The sequence below is a fragment of the Paroedura picta genome, chromosome 16 (assembly GCF_049243985.1).
Source record: "Paroedura picta isolate Pp20150507F chromosome 16, Ppicta_v3.0, whole genome shotgun sequence".
NCBI lineage: Eukaryota > Metazoa > Chordata > Lepidosauria > Squamata > Gekkonidae > Paroedura > Paroedura picta.
This window is the reverse complement of record NC_135384.1, coordinates 7,119,239-7,141,888: the sequence shown is the minus strand read 5'-3', so window position 1 is coordinate 7,141,888 and position 22,650 is coordinate 7,119,239. Positions and strand designations below refer to the sequence as shown.

Here is a 22,650-nt window from a genome sequence, read left to right as displayed (position 1 = left end):
ATTAATTATATAATTAATTATAATTATTATATTATTTGTCACCACAAGCGCAGGCTCGGCTTCAGCGTGATTTTACTCGACGACGAGCGCCCCTTGACAACCAGCCGCGGCCAGGACGCATGCGCGTCACTACTAGCCAGAACTTCCGGCCTAAAACGGAAATGTTTTTTTCAACGGCAAGCGTAGAAACAACCCCACCATAGACAAAACCGAGGCCTAGAGCGTCACCTAGGTAACCGCGGCTCACTTCGAATTTCAATTTTTACCGAAAAGATTAATTGTGTCTGAGTTAGTATGCGTGCACACAAAGTGCCACTGGATTCAAAATGTATTCGGCTGCCACCTTATTTTGATAATAGTTATATTTATATCCCGCCCTTCCCTGGTCGTCTCAGGGCGGGTAACAGCAGGTTAAAAATGCTACGTGCAAAAGGAAATGAATATATGACACATTAATGCATTTAAGTTTTAACATTCATTTGAAAGTCGACACCAATTTACAGACGTCTCCTTACTGCGCATGCGCCAGCTCCATGGCGAGTCCTCTCTAGCCCTTCTATGAAGCTCGTGATTAGGTCAGTGGAGCGCCGGATGTGTGACGTCACATAGTGCGACATCCCACTCTTCGTGGCCCCTCCCCTCTTAGCTTGGGTTCGAAAACCTCAGTCTGGGTTTTACACGTCATTAACGTGCGACGTTTTAGCTGTGTTTGTTTCCTTGGAAGAACCGTGGACTTCGGAAGAGGTGGTCTTAAGGTGGGTTTGGTGCGTGGAGGCCCTTGGGTTGGCTCTTCTCCTGGAGACTCCTCAAAACGAGAGCCTGGATATCTTCTGCAAGCCTATTCAGTTGGGTCCTGAACTGGGACTTTGATATTCGTTCCTTCTTATTCCGAAATTGTATATGACAGGGGTGGCCAACTGCGGCTCTCCAAATGTCCATGGGGGATCATGGGGATTGTGACCATGGATATCTGGAGAGCCACAGGTTGCCCCGCCCCCCTCGAGATGACAAAAAAATCTGAAGGAACAGTTAGTGAGGAATTAGCCCTAGACAGTATGCACTTTCTCATTCTTTCAGATTACTAATATATTGCAGAGGTTTTAAAATTTTTTTGTACAGATGACACCTTTTTGGCCGTTACCTCTCGTTTATAAGAAACTGGATTTTGGAATTTTAGGGGATTAAATTATTTTGGAAAATCTGCGGACTTGACATTGACTATAGAAATGTATAATATATGTGTATATATGGAAGGATATAGGGAGAAATATGTTTCAGTAGTGGTGACTTTTTAAAAATCCTTGCTGGTTAAATGCTAAGGTGGCTGCTCTATTTGTTGATGGGTATACTACAGTCCTTTCTTTTCGCTTGGAGGCCGTTGGAGCCAGTGGATGGATAATCATCACAAGTCAATATGTCACTTTCTTTCTCCCTTATTTTTCCTGCTCAGGCATGGCGGCTGTGGGGTTTGAAGAATTCTCGGTGCCTCCTGGCTCAGAACTGGCACTTCCCCCTCTTTTCGGTGGCAATATCCTTGAGAGTGAGCTAGAGACAGAAGTGGAGTTTGCTGATGGGGGGCTGCAGGAGGAGGAGGAAGAGGAAGGAGTGTTGCGGCAGCAGGAAATGACGCGACGTAAATGTCAGGCACTTGCTCGGCGTTGCAAGGAATTAGAGCAGGTACTTATCTGCGTTTTCTAATGAATCCTAGCAGGATCGCAGTGACTTAACAACTGTAAATTAAACTGTAAAATCCAACTGCCCTGATTGGGATAACCCATGCTAGGTTTATCTTGGAATCTTAATCAGGGCCAGCCTTGGTTAGTATTTGCGTGGGAGCCCACCATGGAAGTCCAGCAAACCAAATTTTAAGCAAATTCCCTTAAATGTGGCTTATTATGGGTTGCCATGTCAGCTATGACTTGAAGCAAAAAAACCAAAACACGCAAAAATTATTACAAATATGTAAGGTGCCCAACTGGGCTGTGGGGTGTGTGTGCGTGTTTTAAGATTTTCCATTGGTACTTAGTCTATTCTTCTTAGAATTGTGTTGTTTTGAGTTATCAGCAAGTAAAAGGTCTCAAACATTTAAAATAAATACAATGCTAATGCTTCCCTGTGAACTCTATTGATTACAGGTGAACGAGAGGATGTTAAATCGGCTGCATCAAGTCCAGAGAATAACTCTGAGGCTCAAACAGGAAAGGAGGTGAGAAAATAGATTCCGGACCAGTAAGAGGTCTATTTGTATCCCTCATGCTAAAAGAAAGTGAGTAGTGATGTTGTTTCCTGACAACAATTTTCTAACTGGATTCTCCTTCAATTCAGGTCTCTCATGAGAGTGCTGGACTCCTATGGTGATGACTATAGGCAGGGGCACCTTGACATAGTTCTAGAGGTAAGTAATATATGTTTTGAGACCCAAGAGGCCAAATTTTAAGATGGCAGAGGGTACAGAAGGCAGACACTGGACAACAAATTTTCTGTTAGTTCTTGGACCACTGCCCACTTACTGGCCACAGCATCTTCTCGTTATGGTCTTTCCAGACTGTGATCACCCTTCTTCCTTTAGACTCCACCTTCCTCTCATCTGTGTCTCCTGCAGTCCTCCAGAATTGCTTCCTACCCCTAATATTCAACACAAACCACTCAAAGTAGTTTGTGGCCAGTTGCTTTGAACCCACATCTCTTCCACCAGGCATTCGCCTGAGGCCGACCGTCTCGGAACACCTGCTGGTCCCCCCCAGACATCCTCCCATGACCGCAATAACTGACCTCCCAATGTTGTTGTTATTTATTCTACTAAAGTTCCTATAGATTATTAAGATGATTGTGGAGAATTGAACTGTTATAATGTTTTGAAGGTTGTTGTTCCATGTAAAGTTAGTTAATGTTTCAATGTGAACCACCCAGAGCTGCAAAGAATGGGTGGTATAAAAATCCATATAAATAAATAAACAAACAACCTACCAACTTACCTATGGGAAACTTCCCTGATTTACTTGACAGCCCCTTACATAGCTGGATCCTGCATTTGTAAGTGGGGGGGGGAGCCAATTCCTTTCACTGTGCCTTATAGGTGAAAAGGGAAAACTGAGAATTCTAGCTCAATTCTGATCTCCTTTTAGGATGAAGGAAACCACAGCATGGACGCCTCAACACCAGGCAACACAGAAAATGAACCTCCTGAGAAAGAGACCCCCAAGCGCCTTTCAGGGCCTTTGAGTGCTCAAGAAGCTGAGAGCCCCTCGCCTACCGAGGGGCCAACCAATAAGAAGCGCCGGCGCCATGTACGAGAGGAAAAGGAAGCAAGGTTGCGCCGAGTGACACCCGCCTTGCTTCCCATGGAAGAATTTCCAACTCAGGTATTGGAGAACATGTCACCTTTCACGGCTATTCTTGACAGATGGCCATATGCCATCACTTCCTGGGTGATGTTTGAGGAATGTTTCCTAATGTCATAGTACCCAGTCACCGAGTCTCTGTGTGTAGGCATCAGCCACAGAGTGTGCTATTTGGTGGATCCAGCTTTTGATCTTTAAAGTGAATGTCTAGCCCTCTGTGGCTTCAGAGCCACATGGCTCTGACATAACACCTGTGGCTCTTCTGAGCATCATTCCCCAATACAGTCCCTGCCTAGGCCTTTTCCGTGCTGGGCTGCAGGCTGGAGTTTGAGCCAGGTTAGGTTGCCCTGCCTCTTCCTGCTTCTGCACAGGGGAGCATTTGCCCTGGTGCACCTCATCCGTCCCGTATTGCCCACTCCCATCGTGAAATGATACGCAGTGTCCTGTCTTTGGGCTGAGAATGGTTCAGAGAAACTTGCTTTGTTTGTTTTTTGCAACTGCAGATAAAGACTGAAGAGGACTTTCACTGCGAACAAGAGGATGTCTTAGCACCTACCTGGCAGCAGTCTAGTCCCCAGGACAAGTTACTTCATTACCCCAAGTTTTCTAGCCCTGGAGCCTGTTCAGATTTTGACTGAAGCTGGACTTTTCAACAGCCCTGGTCAACCCGCAAGGGGGGGATGTGATATGCTTCCACTTAGGAAGAGATGATTGACTCTGTTGTCCCATGAAGATTGTCTAAGTGTGCACCTATTCATTTGCAAGGGACCGGGGGGAGGGGGTGGGGAGTGGACCATGAAACTTTTACCTGATCAGAACTGAGCCAGAGAAAAATCAGGACTAACAAAGGGAACCACACTACATTTTGTGAAATGGTGAAACTTGACAGTCGAGGCATAGTAGAATTATTTAAGCCCGTATGTATTAAAATGTAAATGGATTCTGCTTCTGCTGTACACCTTAATATTGGGTAAGAGGAAGGAAAGGGATATTTAGTGCTCACGTTTCTAAAATGTTGCAGAATGGGGTGAGGAGATAATTGAGCCCCCCCACCAAAGTACTAAGCCTAAAGTCTTCTGTGACCGGGAGATGAGAGACAAGTTGAGATCTAATCTTTGAGGCCACCTACCCATGTTGTAAAAGTGACTGGACTCTGGTGGTAAGATTTTCAGTGGGCAGGGGTGGTCTCTATACAGGTTCTAAAATAACTACAAGACACAGAAATACAGCGCCTCACTTTTAGGCCACGGCTGTGAATGACTTGACCAAATTATTCCACGAGAGACAGTATGACAGTCTGGCGACTCATATTTGACCGTCTCAGATATCTGTCCTGTACCAACCACAGTTGAATCCTACTATCGTAACAAATTGGGCAAGCTAAGTAAACATTTGCTCATACTGATAATTTATCTGAGCTGGGCAACACACTTAAAAGCCCCACTTTGGCCGTGCCTTTGCATTTTCTAGCTTATTACTGTAGTTATAAGGGCTACAAACTGTAAAAAAAAATTTTTTAATGAAGCCCTGCAGAATGCAGCCCAGAATGAGGAATGCTATGTGAGCATCACGTAACAACAGACACTGTTTCCCCTACTAAATGGCATTGAAGGAGTTGCATACGGCGAAAGCACACCCTGTTACTGATCTGCCCAAAGACGTTCAACTGCGGCGGTTTTGTGAGAGACAGCAGGTATCGCAGGAGATTTCTTAACTCCTCAGCAAAGCAATATTCCCAAGCGTCCCTCAAGGGAGGAAGCTGTGGGATTTGAACCAAATTCTGATCAACTTTCAGTTGTACTCCAGGGAGTTCAAAAAGTCTGTTTCTTCTATCCTGGAGAAGCTTGTAAACCAATCCCTCCGCCCCCCCCCCCAAAAAAAACCCCTGTATTTTAAGTTAACAGCAGTTTTATTACGCTCTGGAAATGGACAAAACATCTACAAAACAGCAGGTTTCGGACACAAGATGCCAGTTGGGTTGTAGCTCCATAGGCTTGTGCAAGGTCTCAGAAATTCTTCAACCACTCGAGGCTTGGGCCTTCCTTGTCACAAGGGTGAGCAGGAATATCGGGCATGTTGCCATCATCCCGAACGGGCACTGTGGAGAAAGGAGGGGAGGGGGGGGGGAACGGGAATCAAGCACAATGGAATGCACAGATCTAGAAGCTTCAGGTTTTCTGGAGCTAACTGCTTCCAGGAAAAGAGCCCACAGAAAGGCTTAACCTCAGGACCAAAGGGGCATCTGTGAGCAGCTTCCTAAACTGCACTTCCCAGACGTTGTTTTTCAACCTGCATAGCCATTACATCCATCTTGTCAATGTCACTTCTTTCTCCCCCCCAAAAAAATCAGAAACTGTCCCAGAAAAGAATGGGTATTACAACTTAGTGGTTGTACCTGGATATGTATACGGCATAGCTTGGTTGATCATGCCGGCGTACTTCGTGTAGGGGCTGACAAACGGCATTGTCAAAGCTGAAATTGGGAGAATAAGGACATGGGTCAACAAAGCATGAAGACACACTGCGTACTAAGCAAAACTAAAAGAGCCCTGCTGCATCGGACCACCTGGATCAACTTCTGACGGTCAGCCAGATGTTCCCCAGGATATGCAACAACCCTCCCCCACTGTTGCCTCCCTGAGGTTCACTGCCTCTGAACCTGGGATACTTTTTTCTAGGAGTCAGGTCTATAAACCACTGAGTATGTGCTGTAAGGAGGGGGGTATTCAATAAGGGTTCCTGTGGTGAATGGGAAACACACACACTCACCTAGAAGGCCGATGGCAAAAGAAGCCACAATAACAGGCTCCTTGGCCCAGGCATTTTTCAGATATGCTCCGATTTCTGTAGAAGCAACCAGAAAGGCACATAATTAACAAAGTCATTTCAAATTGCTGGTTCAGTTTCCAAGGACTTGTCTAATGCATTAGAACAGCAGCAGCAGGTAGGGGGCTACAGAAACCCAGGACAGGGGAAGTCTCAAAGACCCCAGTTAAGCAGGTTTGCCCTTACAGAAAGTGACATGAATTCTGTAATTTGCCCTTACAGAAAGTGACATGAAGAAGAAAAGCTGGTTTTTATACTCTGCTTTTCACTACCAGGAGTCTCAACGTGGCTTACAATCGCCTTCCCTTCCTCTCCCCGCCAACAAACATCCCGTGAAGTAGGTGAGGCTGAGAGAGCCGTGGCAGGACTACTCTGTGAGAACACTTATCAGGACTGTGACTAGCCCAAGGGCACCCAGCTGGGTGTTGGATCGGGGAATCAAACCCGGCTTGCCAGTTTAAAAGCTGTCAATCATCTGAGGCAAACTACTCTGAGAGCCACTTCATTCTTCCAGAGAGGCACTATAATATTGCCTAATGAGGATAATCTGTTGAGGCTTGACTCTGGGGAGGGTCTCATTGCATTTTATAGTTAAAATGAGCCCTGACAGAGGATGCAGGGAACCAGGGTCCCTAGATGGTCACAACATCCTGACTTTCCAGCCCACCTCAAGCAAAATCAATGTTTTGCTCACACCCTCAGTTTTCAGATCCGTAAAAATAGATAACAGTATAGTAACAGCCAGGAATTGTGAGTTGAGGAATGCTACAGGAGCATCCATTCACACCTCAGAAAAGTTTTCTAAATCACAACAGGATCCACCAAAAAAGTGGCATGGGATGTCGAGGAAATCAAGCGAATGTCCTTGGGGGAAGAGCACCCAGGGGGCTGAACGATCCGGGCTGGAAGCTTGCCCAGCGTGAAACACAACAATTTCCCATTCCCTTTGCTCGCATGGCGGCATCCCTTCTCCACTGGCCAAAGGTCATGTTGCGCTCTTGGATTGTGTCCCACCCTTCTAGAAACAAGTCCCTGTTACACCTGTCATCCTTGCTGCCTTTTGCAAAGTGTGGGAGGGGGATTATAATCACAGTCCGTGCTGAACAAAATGTGAGTCCAGTGGCACTTTTAGGACTAACAAAAGTTTTATTCAAGGTGTGACCTTTCCGTGTGCAGGCACACTTCCTCCGTCTGAAAGCTATTCATGCTCACCCATTGATCTTAAAGGTGCCTTTGGACTCACGTTTTGCTCAGCTGCTTGAGACCAACACGGCTACCCGCTTGAATCCACCTGAAACAGTCCCTGCTGCCTTTTGCAAAGGGGGGGGGGTTGTAATCATAGTCCCTGCTGCTTTTTGCAAAGATCCCCCTACGTGCCCCCCCATAGGCACAAGCAACCACCTTCCCCAAGCAAACGCACCCCAAATGTTGCTGTACTTACTGCTGAAGACGGCCATTTTGCAGAGGCTCCGGCAAGCGCGCAGGATTCTGGGAACTGTAGTTTTATAGCGGCCCCCTCATGCTGGATTGAAAATTGCCGCTGGGTGGCAGCTTAAATTCGACTTGATCAGGTTGTTGGAATGGATAGAGCGTGTCGCTCTTCGGGCCATCTATGCAAATAGATGGCCCTTGAGGCACGCAGACACCCTGACCGTGTATGGCCAGGGAGATCCCTAGAGCATATCTGGAAATAAGCCACCCTGCCCATGGGCATGTGCAGAGTGCAGACTGCATTCCTCTCCCTACTGAGTAACCCCTTCCCGTTTCAGAGGGGACTGGAGGAGCAGGGCTTTTTCAGGAAGGGCTTTCTAGACCCCACTTATCAGAATTAACCACTGAAAAATTCTCTACAGCTGGCTCCTTAGGATCCATGGTCTTTCCAAAGAGCCACATTTCCCTCTTTCCCCCACCCACCCCTTCTCCCAACCCAAAGGGGACACACAGTCACTCTTTCTGTCACACATTCACTTGAGCAGCTGCTTCCTTTGAGTCATTGGGGGCTTTTCCCCGAGCTCTGAAGGGAAGGAAGCCTCTTCTGCTGTCCAGTCTTGACATAAAGAGGACACATCACGCTCAGTTCCCCTTCAAGACGACTGGACGGTTGGATAAAAATATATGCTGCCCCACTTGTCTCTGGAACATCGCCGCATTAAGAGACTTGCAATTTTAGCAGGATCCGGAGACTGTTAACATCTGAAAGGGCTGAGCTCTGAGCACAGGGCAGCTCAGAAATTGCATGCTCCATCTTAGGGATGCCAGCTTCCAGGTGGGGGCTTGGGGATCCCCTGGAATTATAGCTCATCTCCAGACTAAAGAGATTTATTTATTTTATTTATTTATTATTAAACTTATAAGTCAGTTTATTATTAAATTTTTCAGTTCCCCTGGAGAAAATGTCTGTTCTGGAGGGCGGACTCTGTAGCCGAGGTCCCATCCCTCCCACTCCTGGCTCCACCCCTAAAGTCTCCAGGTGTTTCCCGACCCAGAGCTGGCAACCTGAGCTCCACCTCAAGAGCCCCATCATGCTGCCAGGCACATAAGGGATAATCCTGGTTACTCTGAGACGCCTGTACCTTGATGGTTACTATTTCCAGGTTGAACCAACCTTTAAAACAGGAACAATATTAATTCAACAGTTGTCGTGTTTGAAGCCATCTCATAAGAGACCTCAGAGAAAGGCAAGGGTTGTTATAATGCAGATGTAATGCCAAAGCTGATGGGGGGGGTGGGGGGGGGCTTGTTTAAGGTCACCTGGGAAGCCAGGCTAGTCTGATCTTGTTAGATCTTGGAACCTAAGCAGGGTCAGCCCTAGTTAAAATTTGGATGGGAAACTACTAAGGATCTAGGCAGAGTCTGTTTCTTCTATAATCAGTAGCTGGTAGTAGTCACCGACTTTATTAAAAAAATGTTTAAAGTCATCGCGCACTCAAATGGTCTCTTCGTGATTTGCAACGTTAAAGCCAAAAAGGGAAAAACAAATAACAAATATAAAATATTCACATTAAAATACAAGGCTATCCTCATGCCACTTAGAAGTTGGCCGACTGTGAAATACCCTCTGTCCAGTTTCAGAAATCCCGTTTCAGCCTTCAATTTATACCTGCCTTTGTCAAAAAGAGAAGTACCATTTTTATTTCCTTTTTTTTTCTGTTTCCACTGCGGTCGATGATGGATCATTTCCTGAGCGGCATTCTGCGCCTGGACTTCCAGATGCTTTAGTTCTCATTTGAAGACACCTTCTCGTATGTTCCTAGGATGCCTGTTACTCTCCCCTTCTTACTGCTTACAATCTGTGAGTACAATTTGTCTCTGTAGATCCAGGTGTCGTTGGGGAGATGTTTTCCTGTTCCCCCTTGGGATAATCCTTGGGGCGTGGAACTTAGTGGAAGAATCCTTTGAGTTAAGGAAAAAGAAGTGAAGAGTCCAACTCTACAGACCTGCAGAAATATGTTTCTGTCGGTGAGTGGGTTGAGTAGGTTAGAGCCTGGTGTTTGGGGGTCTTTGGGGGGGGGGGAAAGAATGGGGACAAGCAAGAAATCTGGTGATTTTAGAGAGGCGCAAAGGCATCCAAATTGTTTTGAGTTGGAACACAGGGAGGGAGTCAAAAAGGCAACTTCAGAGTTTTGACTTGGGGATGCAGTGGAATCAGGATAGATTTTTTTAAAGGAAGTTCATCTTCACACAGCATAATTAATTTGCAGAATTCATTATCACAACATATGGTAACGTTGGCTTAGATTATTTGAAAAGAGGATGGATTTTTTAAAAAAATGACGAGATAGCTCTTTCGGTGAGATATGTTGTTTACAGCCCTGTGGGTCTGAAAGATAAATCCCCCCCAGAACAAGAACACAGTCCATTGTATTGGGACCAACCGAAGGATCTGTAAGCCTTGACCGATCTTATCAGATCTCAGAAGCAAGTCAGGGTCAGCCCTGGTTACGCTTTGGATGAGAGGCCATCCCACAGGTACAGGGTTGCTAGAAAAAGGCAGACAATGAACATCCCTTGCCTTGAGTATGGATATCGTGGGGGTGGCCAAACTGACTCTCCAGATGTGCACGGACTACAATTCCCATGAGCCCCTGCCAGCACAGAGCTGAGTGGTTTGCTTCAGAGCCATTTTTATTTCTCAGCCCACTCCTGGAAGAAGAAACCAAAGAGTGGGGAGCTTGAATCCACGATCTCTGGTGGGCTGCCAAATCTCCCTTTCTTTCTTCTAGCCCTCCCAAAACCATCGATCGTCTGGCACCAGGCTCAGGAAGGACAGCACCACTTTCGATGTCTCTCTCCAGAGGAATACGCAGGCAGCTTGTTCTCCCTGTACCAGGGAGGCAGGCCAGAACCTGTGGCCGAAAAGAAAGCATTGCCCACGCAGTCCGAAGTGACCTTCGTCGTCCACAGCTCTGGCTCCAGAGAGCAATTCCACTGCATTTATCAGGTCTGGGTGGCTGAGAAGTCCTTTCTTTCCCCACGCAGTGACCCTGCAAATATCACGGATGGTGAGCAGCCAGGAATCACTCTCCAGCCTAAGTTAAAGTCGGCACAGGGAAGGTTAGATTGATGCAAAATAAGGGTTTTTAGTGGGGTTGCCAGCTCTGGATTGGGAACGGGCTGGAGACTTTCAGGGTGAAGCCGGGAGTGGGCAGGATATATTTGCGGTTCTCATTTTTTTTTCCTCGAGTGATTCAGGCAGTCTTTCCATGATCCCTTTCCGTTTGGAGAGGCAGCTCTGGCATGAAATTGGTGGTGTTAGAAGAAGAAGAGTTGGTTCTTATATGCTGCTTTTCTCTACCCGAAGGAGTCTCAAAGCACCTTATAATCACCTCCCCTTTCCTCTCCCCACAACAGACACCCTGCGAGGGAGATGAGGCTGATATTCCTGCTCAGTCAGAACAGCATTATCAGTGCCCTGTCGAGCCCAAGGTCACCTAGCTGGCTGCATGTGGGGGAGCGCGGAATCAAACCCGGCTCACCAGATTAGAAGTCCACACTCCTAACCACTACACCAGTCTGCCACAGTCAAATGTATCTTTCCCCCCTAGAGGTGACGTGGCTGACTGGGGGACTCTAATCTGGACAACCAGGTTTGATTCCCCCTACAAGCCTTCAGGAAGGTTTCCCTAATGGAAGAGCTCTTCAGCAGTGCAGAGAATAAGATCTGATGTTCAGTGGGTGTCTTTTCTCCCCCCGGCTGCCTGCAGATCACTACCCCAATCCGTTTATCGCCGTGAGTCCTGGTACTGAGGTCTCTGTGGGGCAGGACTGGACAATCCGCTGCTGGGCGCCCCTACCGGGGGTGGCCTATGTCCTCTACCAAGGCAGGGACTTCCGGATGGAGGTCACCCCCCGAGGCGACTCTTACATTGCTGAATTCCTCTTGAAGAATGTCACTGTGGCCGACACAGGCCGATACACCTGCTATTACCACAGCATCGCAGAACCGTTCATCTGGTCCAATGCCAGCAACCCAGTCCAGCTAAGAGCAACAGGTGAGGAATTGCTTGGGATTGGGCTGATTATTTTGGGAGCTCTTTTAGGGCTTGCACCCGGCCTGCTGTTGGAATATGCAGGGTCTGCAGTGAGCATAACTGAACAGAATGCAAAAGGAGTCCTGCAGGGCCATCGGAGATGATATTTATTTAGCATAGTTAGGATAGGAACTTCCTGATGATTTTCAAAAGATCTCTACCAGTGTTCTGATTGCCTCAGCAAGAGACTTCCTGCTTTTTGAGCGCACTTCCTCCCTGCTTGCCCCCAGAACAGCAGTTTGACACAAGAATGTCTGCAGACAACAGCTAGCTAGCTAGTTAGGTCTCTTATCTCTCTCCTTCTCTACAGCTGATTCTCTTCACAATAACAAGAAGGCAGGAGTCTGCTCTTCTTCTTCTGTTCCCCTTTTTGTTGAGTGGGTGGGACTTTGGGCAGAGGTCTCCACCCCAGTATGGGACCCAGGACTGGCCAAGACTTTAACCCCACCCTCCCAATTTTATTGAGTTGCTTTGTTCTTTGCCAGTTATGTTCTGAAGTCGGTTGAGAATCCTTCTCTGTGACCAGCAATTTGGAAAGGCAGAAAAATGCCTATAATCTTTACAGCTTTGATATTAAGTACAGCTGCTTGGCCATGAGGACTAGAAACTTGTTCCTGAAAGGGGAATGGAAAAAAAAAACAACAACCTGTAACAACAGTGAGGTTCTCTTGAGATTTTTATTGCAGCTTTGTTATAAAACTCTCGGGTCTCCTCTTCCAGACGCAGCTGAGGTCCCTATTTACCAAGAGGTCTGGGTAGACTCTGCCGGGAGATACCGCGTGAATTGCTCAGCGCCGTCCAGGAGGGAAGGCTGGTTCTATCTCTACCAGGATGGGCGGCCCTTTGCGGAGACCCGAGCGTGGCAAGATGGCAGCCCTGCAAACTTCAGCCTCACGGAAGGGTCCCTCAGGACCATCACGGGAGAGCTGAGCTGCCGGTACAGTTTAAATCGGCTCAATGACACCAACGCGTGGACCCAAGGTGAGCCCGGGAGACACTGAGAAAGCGCAGGGAAGCAGAGAGTTCGGTGGATGGGCAACCTGGTGGGAGGCTTGTGTGCCAAGGAAAGACAGACGTGGTGGCGTTCCAACGGGGTCCACAGGACGGATGAGCAGAACGGGTGATGTGCAGCCATACCCAAACGGGCGGTCAGGAAACTCTATGGTATGGGTGGCCAAACCGTGGCTCTCCAGATGTGCACAGACTACAATTACCATGAGCCCCTCCCATAGAATCATAGAGTTGGAAGGAGCCATATAGGTCATCTCCTGCTGGATGCATCCAAGATAAGTATCTGTCCAGCAACTGCTGGAAGACTGCCAGTGAGGGAGAGAAAGAGGGAGGGGAAGAGAGAGAGAGATCAATACCATCCTTCTCTGTCTCTGGTGCTGCAAAGAAGTTATTGAGGAAAGCAGGGGGCAGGCAGGGGGGGACCTCTTCCATGACCCCGGTGAAAAGCTCAAGATGTTTTCCTGAACCGGAATAGACCATGGAGGGAGGCAGGTTTTGTCCCACTCTGGAGCTGCCCATGCAAAGGTTTGGTACATTCCATATAACATAATTAAAAAACAAACAAACCACTACGTCTTCTGAAAACTTTGCAGACATTCTGTTCTTTTTGCCTCGTTTTAAAGTGTTTCCCTTCCTCTTCTTGCAAGATTCCCAGTCCCGAAGCACGGATTTCACCAAGGCCAACCTATTTCGGCTTGGACTCGGGGCGGGCATCCTTCTAGCGGCTCTGCTTTTCGTGGCAGACGCCTACCGGAACGAGAGGTGGCAGGAGGACTGTGAGCCAAGCCGGGATCTCTTGGGCTGGCAAGATCCCAATGGACTGATGGGGGCTCTGCTTTGCAAAACTCCCTGCCCGGGTGCCTGCGTTTGAAGAAGGGCGACGGGGAAGGATCCGGATCCGCTCAGGGAACCCTCTGCCGCTTTATTCCGGTGCGCTGTTTCTTTAAAGCTGCGGATCGATTGACAAGACTTCAATCGCCATCATGTATGGAACTGCCAGAGCACTGATACATCTGGCTCTGTTGTCTATCCCAGCTCTTGGTCACGGCAGGGCCAGCCACAGATTTCGGAGCTCCCGAGGCTACATGGCCTCCAAGTCGCCCTCTGGAAATGCTGCTGTACTTCCATCAGCAGTTCTCCAACTTGGGAACCGAAAAGAGCTCCAGGGGCCGGGAATGACAGCTACAGAGAGCTGTTCCCCTGGATAAAATGGCTGATTTGGAGGGTGGACACTGGGGCACTGTGGCCCATTGAGATCCCTGTCTTCCCTAGGATCCAGCCTAAATCTCTAGGAATTTCCCCTCCTGGAGCTGGCAATGCCCCCCCCCTCCCCATAGTAGGAGAAGACCTGGCCAATTCCACTGCTGAGCTGTGAATATTTTACCCCCCTTCACCTCAGCGCTTATTCTGAACCTCAACCCATGAATATATGCAGCGATGAAAAGATTACTTTTTGGCCATTTCTTCACTACTCAGTAACGCAGCCAGTGCTGGAACATGCATTGGCCATGGTTGAGCAGACTATACAGAGTTATAGGCCATAAGGACTAGAAGCTTGTTCCTGAAAGGAACACATCCGTCTTTGCTCACTGGTGGATATGTGCATTTAGCATAGAATAGGAACTTCCTGATGATTTTCAGATGTTCCTCTCCAGCGTCCTGATTAGCTCAACGGGAGACTTCCTGCTCCTTTGAGCTCACTTCCTCCCTGCTTGCCTCCAGAACAGCAGTTGAGCAGACAGAATGACTGCAGGCAATGGCTAGCTAGACAGTTAGGTCTCTCTCCTTTCTACACAAAATTGTTTATCTTCTGAATAAAAGCAGTTTTATTCTTTAAGTTGTCTGGTGCCGTGCACTCTTTTGCATATTCAAACTCTGTCGACTGCCAGGTGGGCTTGAGCACTGTGGTTTTAAAGGGGCAAGAAGACCGGTGGACATGCGGCAAGCCAAGAGGAAGATTTCTTGTAGTAGTTACGGAATTGTCCATTTCTGGTCCAGCACAACTGTGCCCTTGACAGCTGCGTACCAGGAAAAGATTATAGAGGTGCTGCATTTCCCAAGCATGGCGCTCCTTTGCACCAAAGCTGAATAAAGAACTCAGAACTCCAAATAAGGAACTGGGACCAGTTGAGGTGACGGGGAGAGCTTCACCTGCGGAATGTTTGTCTCCCCTGCTACTTTTTAAAGGTACAGAAGTCTGCAAACAAAAATAATAATAAAAAGCTACCTTGGGAATTGCTAATTAAGAAAGAGGTGTCAATATAAATACTTTTGCTGGTTCTTCTCAGTGGAAAGGGAAGATGATGAGCAGGCCCTTTGGGTGAGCAAACGAGGTTTCTCTGCAAGTCCAGAATTCTGGTCCCCCCCCCCCCAAGCCTAGGTCAAGGGTCCTGCCCCCTTCCTCCCTACAGAGACCCCCTGCAGCCGTTGAGCTGCGATCCAGCAGGCCTCCTTTGATCCATTTCTAGCTGAGCTAATTCATGACTTCCAACCAGAGTTGCATTTCTAGGAACAGCAGATGGGGTGTAGGTAAAAATACAAATGCTTCCTATGGAGGAGGTCCAACCTGGAGGCAAGGCTTAAGCACGGAGGAGGAGAGGAGGGGGAGCGAAATACCTGTGTCTGGGCTGGGGATAGGGTGGCCGTCTCCAGGTGGGGACTGGAGATCTCCCAGGGATACAAATCATTTCCAGGTGAAAGTGATCACCTGGAGCAAATGGCTGCTTTGGAAGATGGGGTTCTCACGTCAGACTGCAGGGATGTTCTTCCCTTTCGCAAAACTCGCCCTCTTCAGGCTGCACCCCCCAAAATTCCCAGCCTGGAGCCATGGTGGAAGCAGAGTTAACCAAGTGATCCACTCTCTGTTGACCTGCTTGGTTTATCTCCTGTCTGGTTAGTTACTGGAAAAATTCTCTTTTTTAGAAATAGTCTACTTTTTTCTTATTTATTTCACCACTGGAGGTTTGAAGCGGCATCAGAGTCCCCTCTAACCTTAACTAAACCAATCTGAGTGGCTTCGATCATAAGAGGCTGATTATAGCAGTTAAGAGCAGTAGCCTCTAATCTGGCAAGCCGGGTTGGATTCCCTGCTCCTCCACATGCAGCCAGCTGGGTGACCTTGGGCTAGTCTCAGCCCTGATTGTACTGTTCTCACAGAGCTCTCTCCGCCCCACCTCCCTCACAGGGTGCTTGTTGTGGGGAGAGGAAGGGAAGGCAATTGTCAGATGCTTGGAGAATCCTTTGGGCAGTGAAAAAGCGGGGTATCAAAATCAACTTTTCTTCTAAAGTGCATTGAAAGTGGATTGAATTGCATTATTCAGCATATATGCAAAAGTATCCTACCCCCATCCCCATCACTTAGAGGCACTAAAAATGGAATAATCTTTGGCAAAAACAGTAGACAGCTGCTTCTGGGCCTATTCTGCACACAATAGATAATGCACTTTCAATGCACTTTAGAAGTAGATTTTCCTGTTCTGCACAGGAAAGTCCAGCTGCCAAAGCACATTGAAAGTGCATTATCCTGTGTGTGTGGAATGGGCCCTGGTCAGAACAGAGGTGCATGGGTACCCTCAAAATATTCAAGACCTTATTTGGGCGGCTTTTAGCAAAGACCATTGCCTGAGCGTCCCTCCCCTCCCTCCCCAAGACCCAAGGGTGTCTTGCTGTATTTGTTTCCTTGGCAACAGAATTTCCTCTGTTGCTCTGAACCTAAGACAGGGTCTTTCTATCAGTCCAAGTCTGGGAGAACCGAAGTACTATCGCAGGTTAATTGCAATTCAAAATATACTGTAAGTACCGCAGAGTGTGAATAACAGGATCTGCACTGCATGGTGTATTACCATCCATAGCGGTTTGTTTATTGCCGCTTTGTTTGGAACCTATTTGGGTGGAAAGGCAGCATATAAATGTTATAAAAGTTACACCCCATTTCCTCTCCCAAAGCATCTTACAGTGTTAAGAGCATAAGAAGAGCCCTGCAGGATTAGACCAGAGGCCCATCAAAGTCCAACATCCTGTCTCATACAGTGGCCAACTAGTGTAATTCTCCCTACCTCAAATCGTATCCTTTCTACAACAACCCTGCAAGGTAGGCCAGGCAGAGAAAGAGCAGCCTTAGGAAAGCGCACAAAAAGATTTTAGCAAAAGCATTCCTTAAAGTGAAAAAAATTAGGCGCAGGGATTTAACAGGGCCCCAAACAGTGCTGATTCCTGATAAATATAGACAGCAAAACTTCCATTGCATTGCAGGGACCAATCCTTAAATACCATGTGCTTGGCCCTGATCTGAGCAAATGCAAAAGGACCCTTCTCAGACTCCACCTTTTAGGGGTTGGCCAGTTCTTGGTCCCGCCTCCACCAAGGAGGACTAGGAAAAGGAGAATTCAACCAGGGCAGGAGGGAATTTGGGGTCTTTCTCCTCCCTCCCTTTTTATTTCCTTGGAGGTAACTTCTGCAGTTTAGTGGTGTCTTGGTATGGTGATTTGTAAATTTGTAAAAGATGAACTTTTATACAGCTTTGGGGGAGATACCTGGATGGAGGAACCTTGCCCTTGCTAACTGTGTGTTGGGGAATTCCTGGAAATTTGGAAAGGGGGGTGGGGGTGGATCCTTGGGAGGATTTGGGGAGGGCAGCAGCAGGTTGGGGAACTGCCATTTTCCCTAGAGCGGGCTATCTCAGCCAGGGTATCTCAGCCTAAGGCCCTGGAAAGGGTTCCTTATGGGTGGGAGTTCATTGATTTTCTATATATTTTAAAAGTGAGTTAAACATTTATCGGGCGATATGACCATATACGACATATGTCAGTCCCCCCTCCCCAAATGGCCAATGAGGGGCCTGGAGGGGGTGGGAAGGGGCGGGGCCCCGGGTGGGCGTGTCCACAGCTCTGCTTCCCAACCCTATTCTGCAAGATTGCACCACTTCTGGGACATCTCAAAGCTTGAAGAATGTTTCAGGGGGTACTCAGTGGTAAAAAACTTGAGAAAGGCTGAGCTGAGGGGTCAGATGCTGGAGGCCCCAGGGCCCCTTGAGGCTCTCCTTGCCTCCTGGTTGCCACCATGGAAGCATCTGGTGGGTGTATGGAAGCGGTGGGACTTGGTAGCAAATCTACATGGTTGGGATAACTAGAGAAACTGACCTTCCTAGTTGAGGCATTGGTCGTTATGAGGGTTGGGAAATACCTGGAAATGTTTGGGGTGGAGCCTGCAAAAGGGGGATGGAGGGAGCTCTGTGGGGCATAACACCTTCCCCAATGGCCGTTTCCTCCTGGCAAACCGATCTCTGCAGCCTGAAGGTGAGTTATAATCCTAAGGGCTCTCCAGTGGACACCAGGAGGTTGGCAACCCTAGTTACAGCCCGGGGAGATTTCCTGGAGGTTGGCCGCTCTTCCTTTCCCTCCTGTAGATCATCCAGCGAGGCTTCCCGAGTTTTCAGAGGAAGGTTACCCCGTTGAGTGTCTCGGAGTGAGGCCTAGACCTCCATGGCGAAGCCGCGCTTGGAAGTGCTGTTCGTCTCGGACGAGGGACCGGCCTGCCTGAAACGCCCGTGGCCGGCCTTCGAAGACGATCAGGCTGGCTACAAGAGACCGAGGACGTCTTCTCCGGATTGCCCTATGGAGTGGGAAACCTCCCTGCCACTACCGCCGCTACCACCCCCACTGCCGCCACCACCACCACCACCATCACCGCCGCAGCCTAGGGGTAGGTCTGCCTGTTATGACAGTGAGAAGCCAGTGGTGTGGAAGGCCTTTCCAGGGGTTCTGGCCCTCCATCCCTTGTTTGCTAAACGTGGGGAGGGGGGGTCTTTTGACAAATGCAAGGATCCTAGCAGTTTGGAGGTCATGCACCGCTAAGAGATGATCTCGGGGCTGGGAGACGCCATTTTCTTGCAGCTTCGGAATGTGTTCCTTATTTTGGAGGTCTTTTGGAGTTCCTAGGTGTATGCTTCCTAAAGAGAATGTGTGTGTGTGTGTTTATAATAATGCATAATAATTAAGGGAGTCATAGAACCATAGAGTTGGAAGGGACCTCCTGGGTCATCTAGTCCAACCCCCTGCGCTATGCGGGACACTCACAACCCTCTCGCTCCTCCACTGTAACCTGCCATCCCCTTGAGCCTTCACAGAATCAGCCTCTCCGTCAGATGGCTCTCCAGCCTCTGTTTAAAAATCTCCAAAGATGGAGAACCCACCACCTCCCAAGGAAGCCTGTTCCACTGAGGAACCGCTCTAACTGTCAGGAACTTCTTCCGGATGTTTAGACAGAATTTCTTTCCGTCTAAACAACCAGTGAAGGGGTCAGATGCTGGAGACCTCATGGCCTGATCCAGCCAATGCAGGCTCTAAAGCATTCTGGGTAGGAAAAGGGGACTTAGTGCCTTTTAGGGGGAGAACATGGGAATCTAAACTCCTAGGTCTTCTGGTAAATAGCCTGCAGGAAAAGGTTTCTACACCAATGGAAGTACTGAGTATTGCCACCAAACACACGCTCCCCATCGTTGGTTATGACTTGTGTTTTGTTCCGACAGCCGTTGTCGCCTCCAGCCCGGCTTGCCCCCCAGCAAAACCTCTGTTCCTACAACGGCAAAGGAGACCTCCACGCCGGGCGCCTTATGATCCCAACGACTTCACCTCGGATGATTTGGACCCCGCCTTGGAATGGCCGAGGGATTCCCCAAGCAGGAAATGTAAGAAACCTTTATGCACACGTTGGATAATGCGCTTTCAGTGTGCTTTTGCAGCTGGATTTTCCTGTGCAGATCAGGAAAATCTGCTTCTAAAATGCATTGAAAGTGCATTAACTAACATGTGTGGAATGGATCCTGTAGAGGTGATGTCTGGGACTTTCTGATGGGTGTGGGAAAGTTGGCTGAGGAACAGATTAAAGAAAAGGAGGCGGTCTGAACTCTCCTGGCACAAGCTGCTTACCTTTTTCTTCCTGGCTGGCCTCCACTGCCTTTAAACAGTGGCCCGACAGGAAGAAATTCAGCCAGTGCAGCTTTCCCACTTGCCATGCAGGAGGGAAACAACAGGGTTTTGAAGCATGTTACCGAGTTTAACAGATTTATTGTAGGATAAGTTTTCATGGATTTGAGCCCGCTTCGAGACATGCAGTGTTATCCTCAGTTTGCAGAGATATATTTATACACACACATGGTATAGATCGGGAAAAACAGTAAACAGCGGGGCCGAATGGTGCGGGAGATGGAAGAGCTTTGTGCCGAAGAACTGCAAGAGGAACCCTTTTCGCCTTTCCGCAGCCTCTTGGCTCCACCATTGCCAGTTTTCTTTGGGTGTGTGCATCTCACACATGCACCCCTCCCCCAAGAAATGCAAGAAGTGCAGCTTGTGTCCTGTCTTTAGACCTTTCTGCTGTATCCCTCTTGCTTTCCTTTAGCCCTTCTGTTTAACGTTTTCTTTCAGTACGATGTCCATGTGTGCACATCAATCTCTAACTGGGGATAGGGCTTCACGTATCCGATCCACAACCCCTTATGCTGCAGTGAGTTTCCTGGTCACTAAGGTGCCACTTTTTGAAAACGATGACGTTTATCTCGGCTCTGGCGTGGGCCAACATGGCTCTAATCTAAAGAGGCAGAAGCAGTTGGGTTGGAAATGTTTATATTTGCTGCGTGCAGACCAGGGGCTTAGCCTTTCCAGCCTGTGTGCTCACCTTTTGCATCGCCCGGTGCTTCCCTGCGTTACAGGTGGTGCCGAGGTGTCCCTCCTGCAAAGCGTTCTGGGCCAGTTCCCGCTGGGGTTGCGGCTGGACAAGCTGGTGACCCTCATGTGGAAGGAGCACAAAGTCCATCTGTGGAAGCTGAGCGTGCAGCTGGGCTACGGGGATATCGTGCGGTTCTTGGAGGAGGTGCCGGGGGTCAGGCTCAGCCTGAGCAAGGGGGGATCCCGGTACCTCGTGCACATTGTTGGAGGTGAGTGGCGCTTCCCTCTCTCCTCAGTGGCGTGCGGTGCATGGCTTTGGCCTGGCACCAAGGGGTGTCATGATTTCCCCACAGGAGCTTTAAAATAACTGGCTGGGTGGGGTGGAATCTTAGGTCGTCTGCAGGAAGAATCTGCTTGTTTATTTTACGTCTTTGCCTGTCTGCTCTAGGAGACTCCAAGTGAGAAGTATTGCATTTTCAAAAGCAGTAGAAAAATCAACACTGCAAATGTTTAAAAAGCCCATCCAGTCCCCAGGGGCTGTGAGCACTCCGTTCCGAATATATATGTTTGTATATGCTTTCCCCCGCTACCACATTTCAGTTCTTTTAGGCTGTTTTTCAGTCCCTGCACCCTCCCCTGGGCTTCTCCCCACTGGTCTCTATTCCTCTTTCTCAGGCTTTTTAATCTCCACAGTGGGCTTTCTCAACCAAGGTCTTGTGACCCCCTGGGGTTTCTTGCCAGCCCTGGAAGGGGTTCCGAAACGGGTGGGAGTGAATTCATTTTTTAGATCTTTTAAAATTCGCTAAACATTTATTGGGTGATATGACCATATATGGTCATGTCAACTCCCCCCCCCTCCCAAAATGGCCAACGATGGGCCTGGAGGGGGGTGGGAAGGGGAAGCGCCCCAGGTGGGCCTGTCCTCAGCTCTACTTCCCCACCATATTCTGCACGGTCATGTGTTCATGTATGCAAGCAGGTCCTTTAACTGGGGGATCTAGGTGGGTCGGGGGCCTGATCAGAAGCATCGGCATTGTGTCCCCGAATCTTTGGTTCTCTGGTCTCTTAAACGTCTTTGTCTTTTCCCCTCTCTTTCAGCTTGCTAGGAAAACATTTGGCTGAGCTCCACCGAACATGGCAGAAGAGATTGCCCCCGTAGAAGACTGCCTCAAGATTTTTCAGGGTCTGTTGCTGCAGCAGAAAACGGTTCTGGCTGCTCTGACCATTGGCTCAGCCCCAAGCAGGGCCCTCTGAACTGGGGGGCTGGCTTTTGTGCCTCTTACTGTTTCCTGGGTCCAAATATTCTTGCGTTGAAATTCCGGCTGGAGACGGTGCCTTGGGGAATTCAACCTCTAGAGGGCGCACTTCCCACATCTTTCCCCCCCCTCCCCACCAAAAGCTTCCCACCATATGGCCAAAGCCTTGCATGTTAATAATAACGTAATACTTTCGCCCTGATGTTAATAGCTAATGGAGGAGAGGATTAAAACGAGCTTGAGAATAGATTCTCCCCCCCCCTCAATTCTGGAACGTGCCCAGTGTTTGGTTCAGCCGAGGAAGGGATTTCAACTGGGGAAGCCGATGTAACCGTAACATATCTCTGTGTTGTTTTGAAAGGTCAGTTTGAGTACGTGGCTTGTGGCTTTTCCCTGAGATCTTTGGCTATCGCCAAAAAACAGAAAAGAAAACAGGGAGGGGAAGGGATGTTTTTCCTTACTAGTAATATCCTTATCGGCACTCGTCTCCCCCCTCAGGGGGGCCGCAAGACTTTGTAATTCTGACCGGTTGCTGAAATCACTGCAATAGAGGCAGCCACTGTGGGGTAGGGATGCGTTTCTTTATTCCAGAGAGGAAAATTATTTTGATTGCTGAGGAAGCGAGATTCCCCTGCAGTGAGAGCAATTGCTTGGAGACAAGAGTTTCTGAACCCCCCCAAGTCATCTTTTGCTGCTGCTTGGCTGCCTTGAAGAAATGTTGCCTACTTGAGCCCGGAATATCATTTCTTCAAGTCCAGATTCTGATCATCTTCATGCGATTCTTGGGAGATATTTCACAGAGGGAAGCTTTGCAGCCGGGCCTTCCACCCCAACGTAATAGTTACTGATAGATCGGCTTTTTGACGAGTTGTCTAGATTTTTTCTCTCTCCTTTCGTAGCTTGAATTAAAAGACACAGAAAAATCACACGGCGCTGTTTCCGGTTTCTTTCCCTAACTGTCGTGGCCTAATCCTGCGTTCCGTGATGATGTGATGGAGCATTCCTTCTCTATCATCTGGCCTGG

At 48.5% G+C, this 22,650-nt stretch overlaps 4 protein-coding genes across 6 annotated transcripts; 3 read left to right on the top strand and 1 right to left on the bottom strand.

Moving 5' to 3' along the window:
- The first annotated feature begins 76 nt into the window (after positions 1-76).
- On the top strand, positions 77-4,286 carry TFPT (TCF3 fusion partner). 2 transcript variants are annotated; one of them, XM_077313832.1, is made up of 6 exons: positions 77-232; positions 1,451-1,677; positions 2,136-2,206; positions 2,326-2,395; positions 3,126-3,362; positions 3,845-4,286. In XM_077313832.1, exons 2-6 carry the CDS (start codon positions 1,453-1,455, stop codon positions 3,977-3,979), a joined length of 738 nt encoding a protein of 245 aa, XP_077169947.1. In that variant the 5' UTR covers positions 77-232; positions 1,451-1,452; the 3' UTR covers positions 3,980-4,286. The 2 variants fall into 2 exon arrangements, with proteins under 2 accessions (XP_077169947.1, XP_077169946.1); XM_077313831.1 differs by lacking the exon at positions 77-232 and adding an exon at positions 599-755.
- A 945-nt stretch (positions 4,287-5,231) lies between these two features.
- On the bottom strand, positions 5,232-7,687 carry NDUFA3 (NADH:ubiquinone oxidoreductase subunit A3). Its single transcript, XM_077313873.1, has 4 exons — positions 7,609-7,687; positions 6,111-6,185; positions 5,737-5,814; positions 5,232-5,439 (listed from the first exon to the last, which is right to left on the bottom strand). Exons 1-4 carry the CDS (start codon positions 7,622-7,624, stop codon positions 5,348-5,350), a joined length of 261 nt encoding a protein of 86 aa, XP_077169988.1. The 5' UTR covers positions 7,625-7,687; the 3' UTR covers positions 5,232-5,347.
- A 1,999-nt stretch (positions 7,688-9,686) lies between these two features.
- Positions 9,687-14,495, top strand: LOC143826631 (T-cell-interacting, activating receptor on myeloid cells protein 1-like). The gene is made up of 5 exons (XM_077315472.1): positions 9,687-9,708; positions 10,391-10,669; positions 11,372-11,659; positions 12,419-12,679; positions 13,357-14,495. The coding sequence occupies exons 1-5, from the start codon at positions 9,687-9,689 to the stop codon at positions 13,578-13,580; spliced, it is 1,074 nt and encodes a 357-aa protein (XP_077171587.1). The 3' UTR covers positions 13,581-14,495.
- Positions 14,496-15,474: 979 nt separating this feature from the next.
- LOC143825020 (uncharacterized) lies at positions 15,475-22,552 on the top strand. 2 transcript variants are annotated; one of them, XM_077312933.1, is made up of 5 exons: positions 15,475-15,601; positions 18,114-18,409; positions 19,236-19,394; positions 20,415-20,639; positions 21,469-22,552. In XM_077312933.1, the coding sequence occupies exons 2-5, from the start codon at positions 18,190-18,192 to the stop codon at positions 21,474-21,476; spliced, it is 612 nt and encodes a 203-aa protein (XP_077169048.1). In that variant the 5' UTR covers positions 15,475-15,601; positions 18,114-18,189; the 3' UTR covers positions 21,477-22,552. The 2 variants fall into 2 exon arrangements, with proteins under 2 accessions (XP_077169048.1, XP_077169047.1); XM_077312932.1 differs by lacking the exon at positions 15,475-15,601 and adding an exon at positions 17,018-17,155.
- Positions 22,553-22,650: the final 98 nt, after the last annotated feature.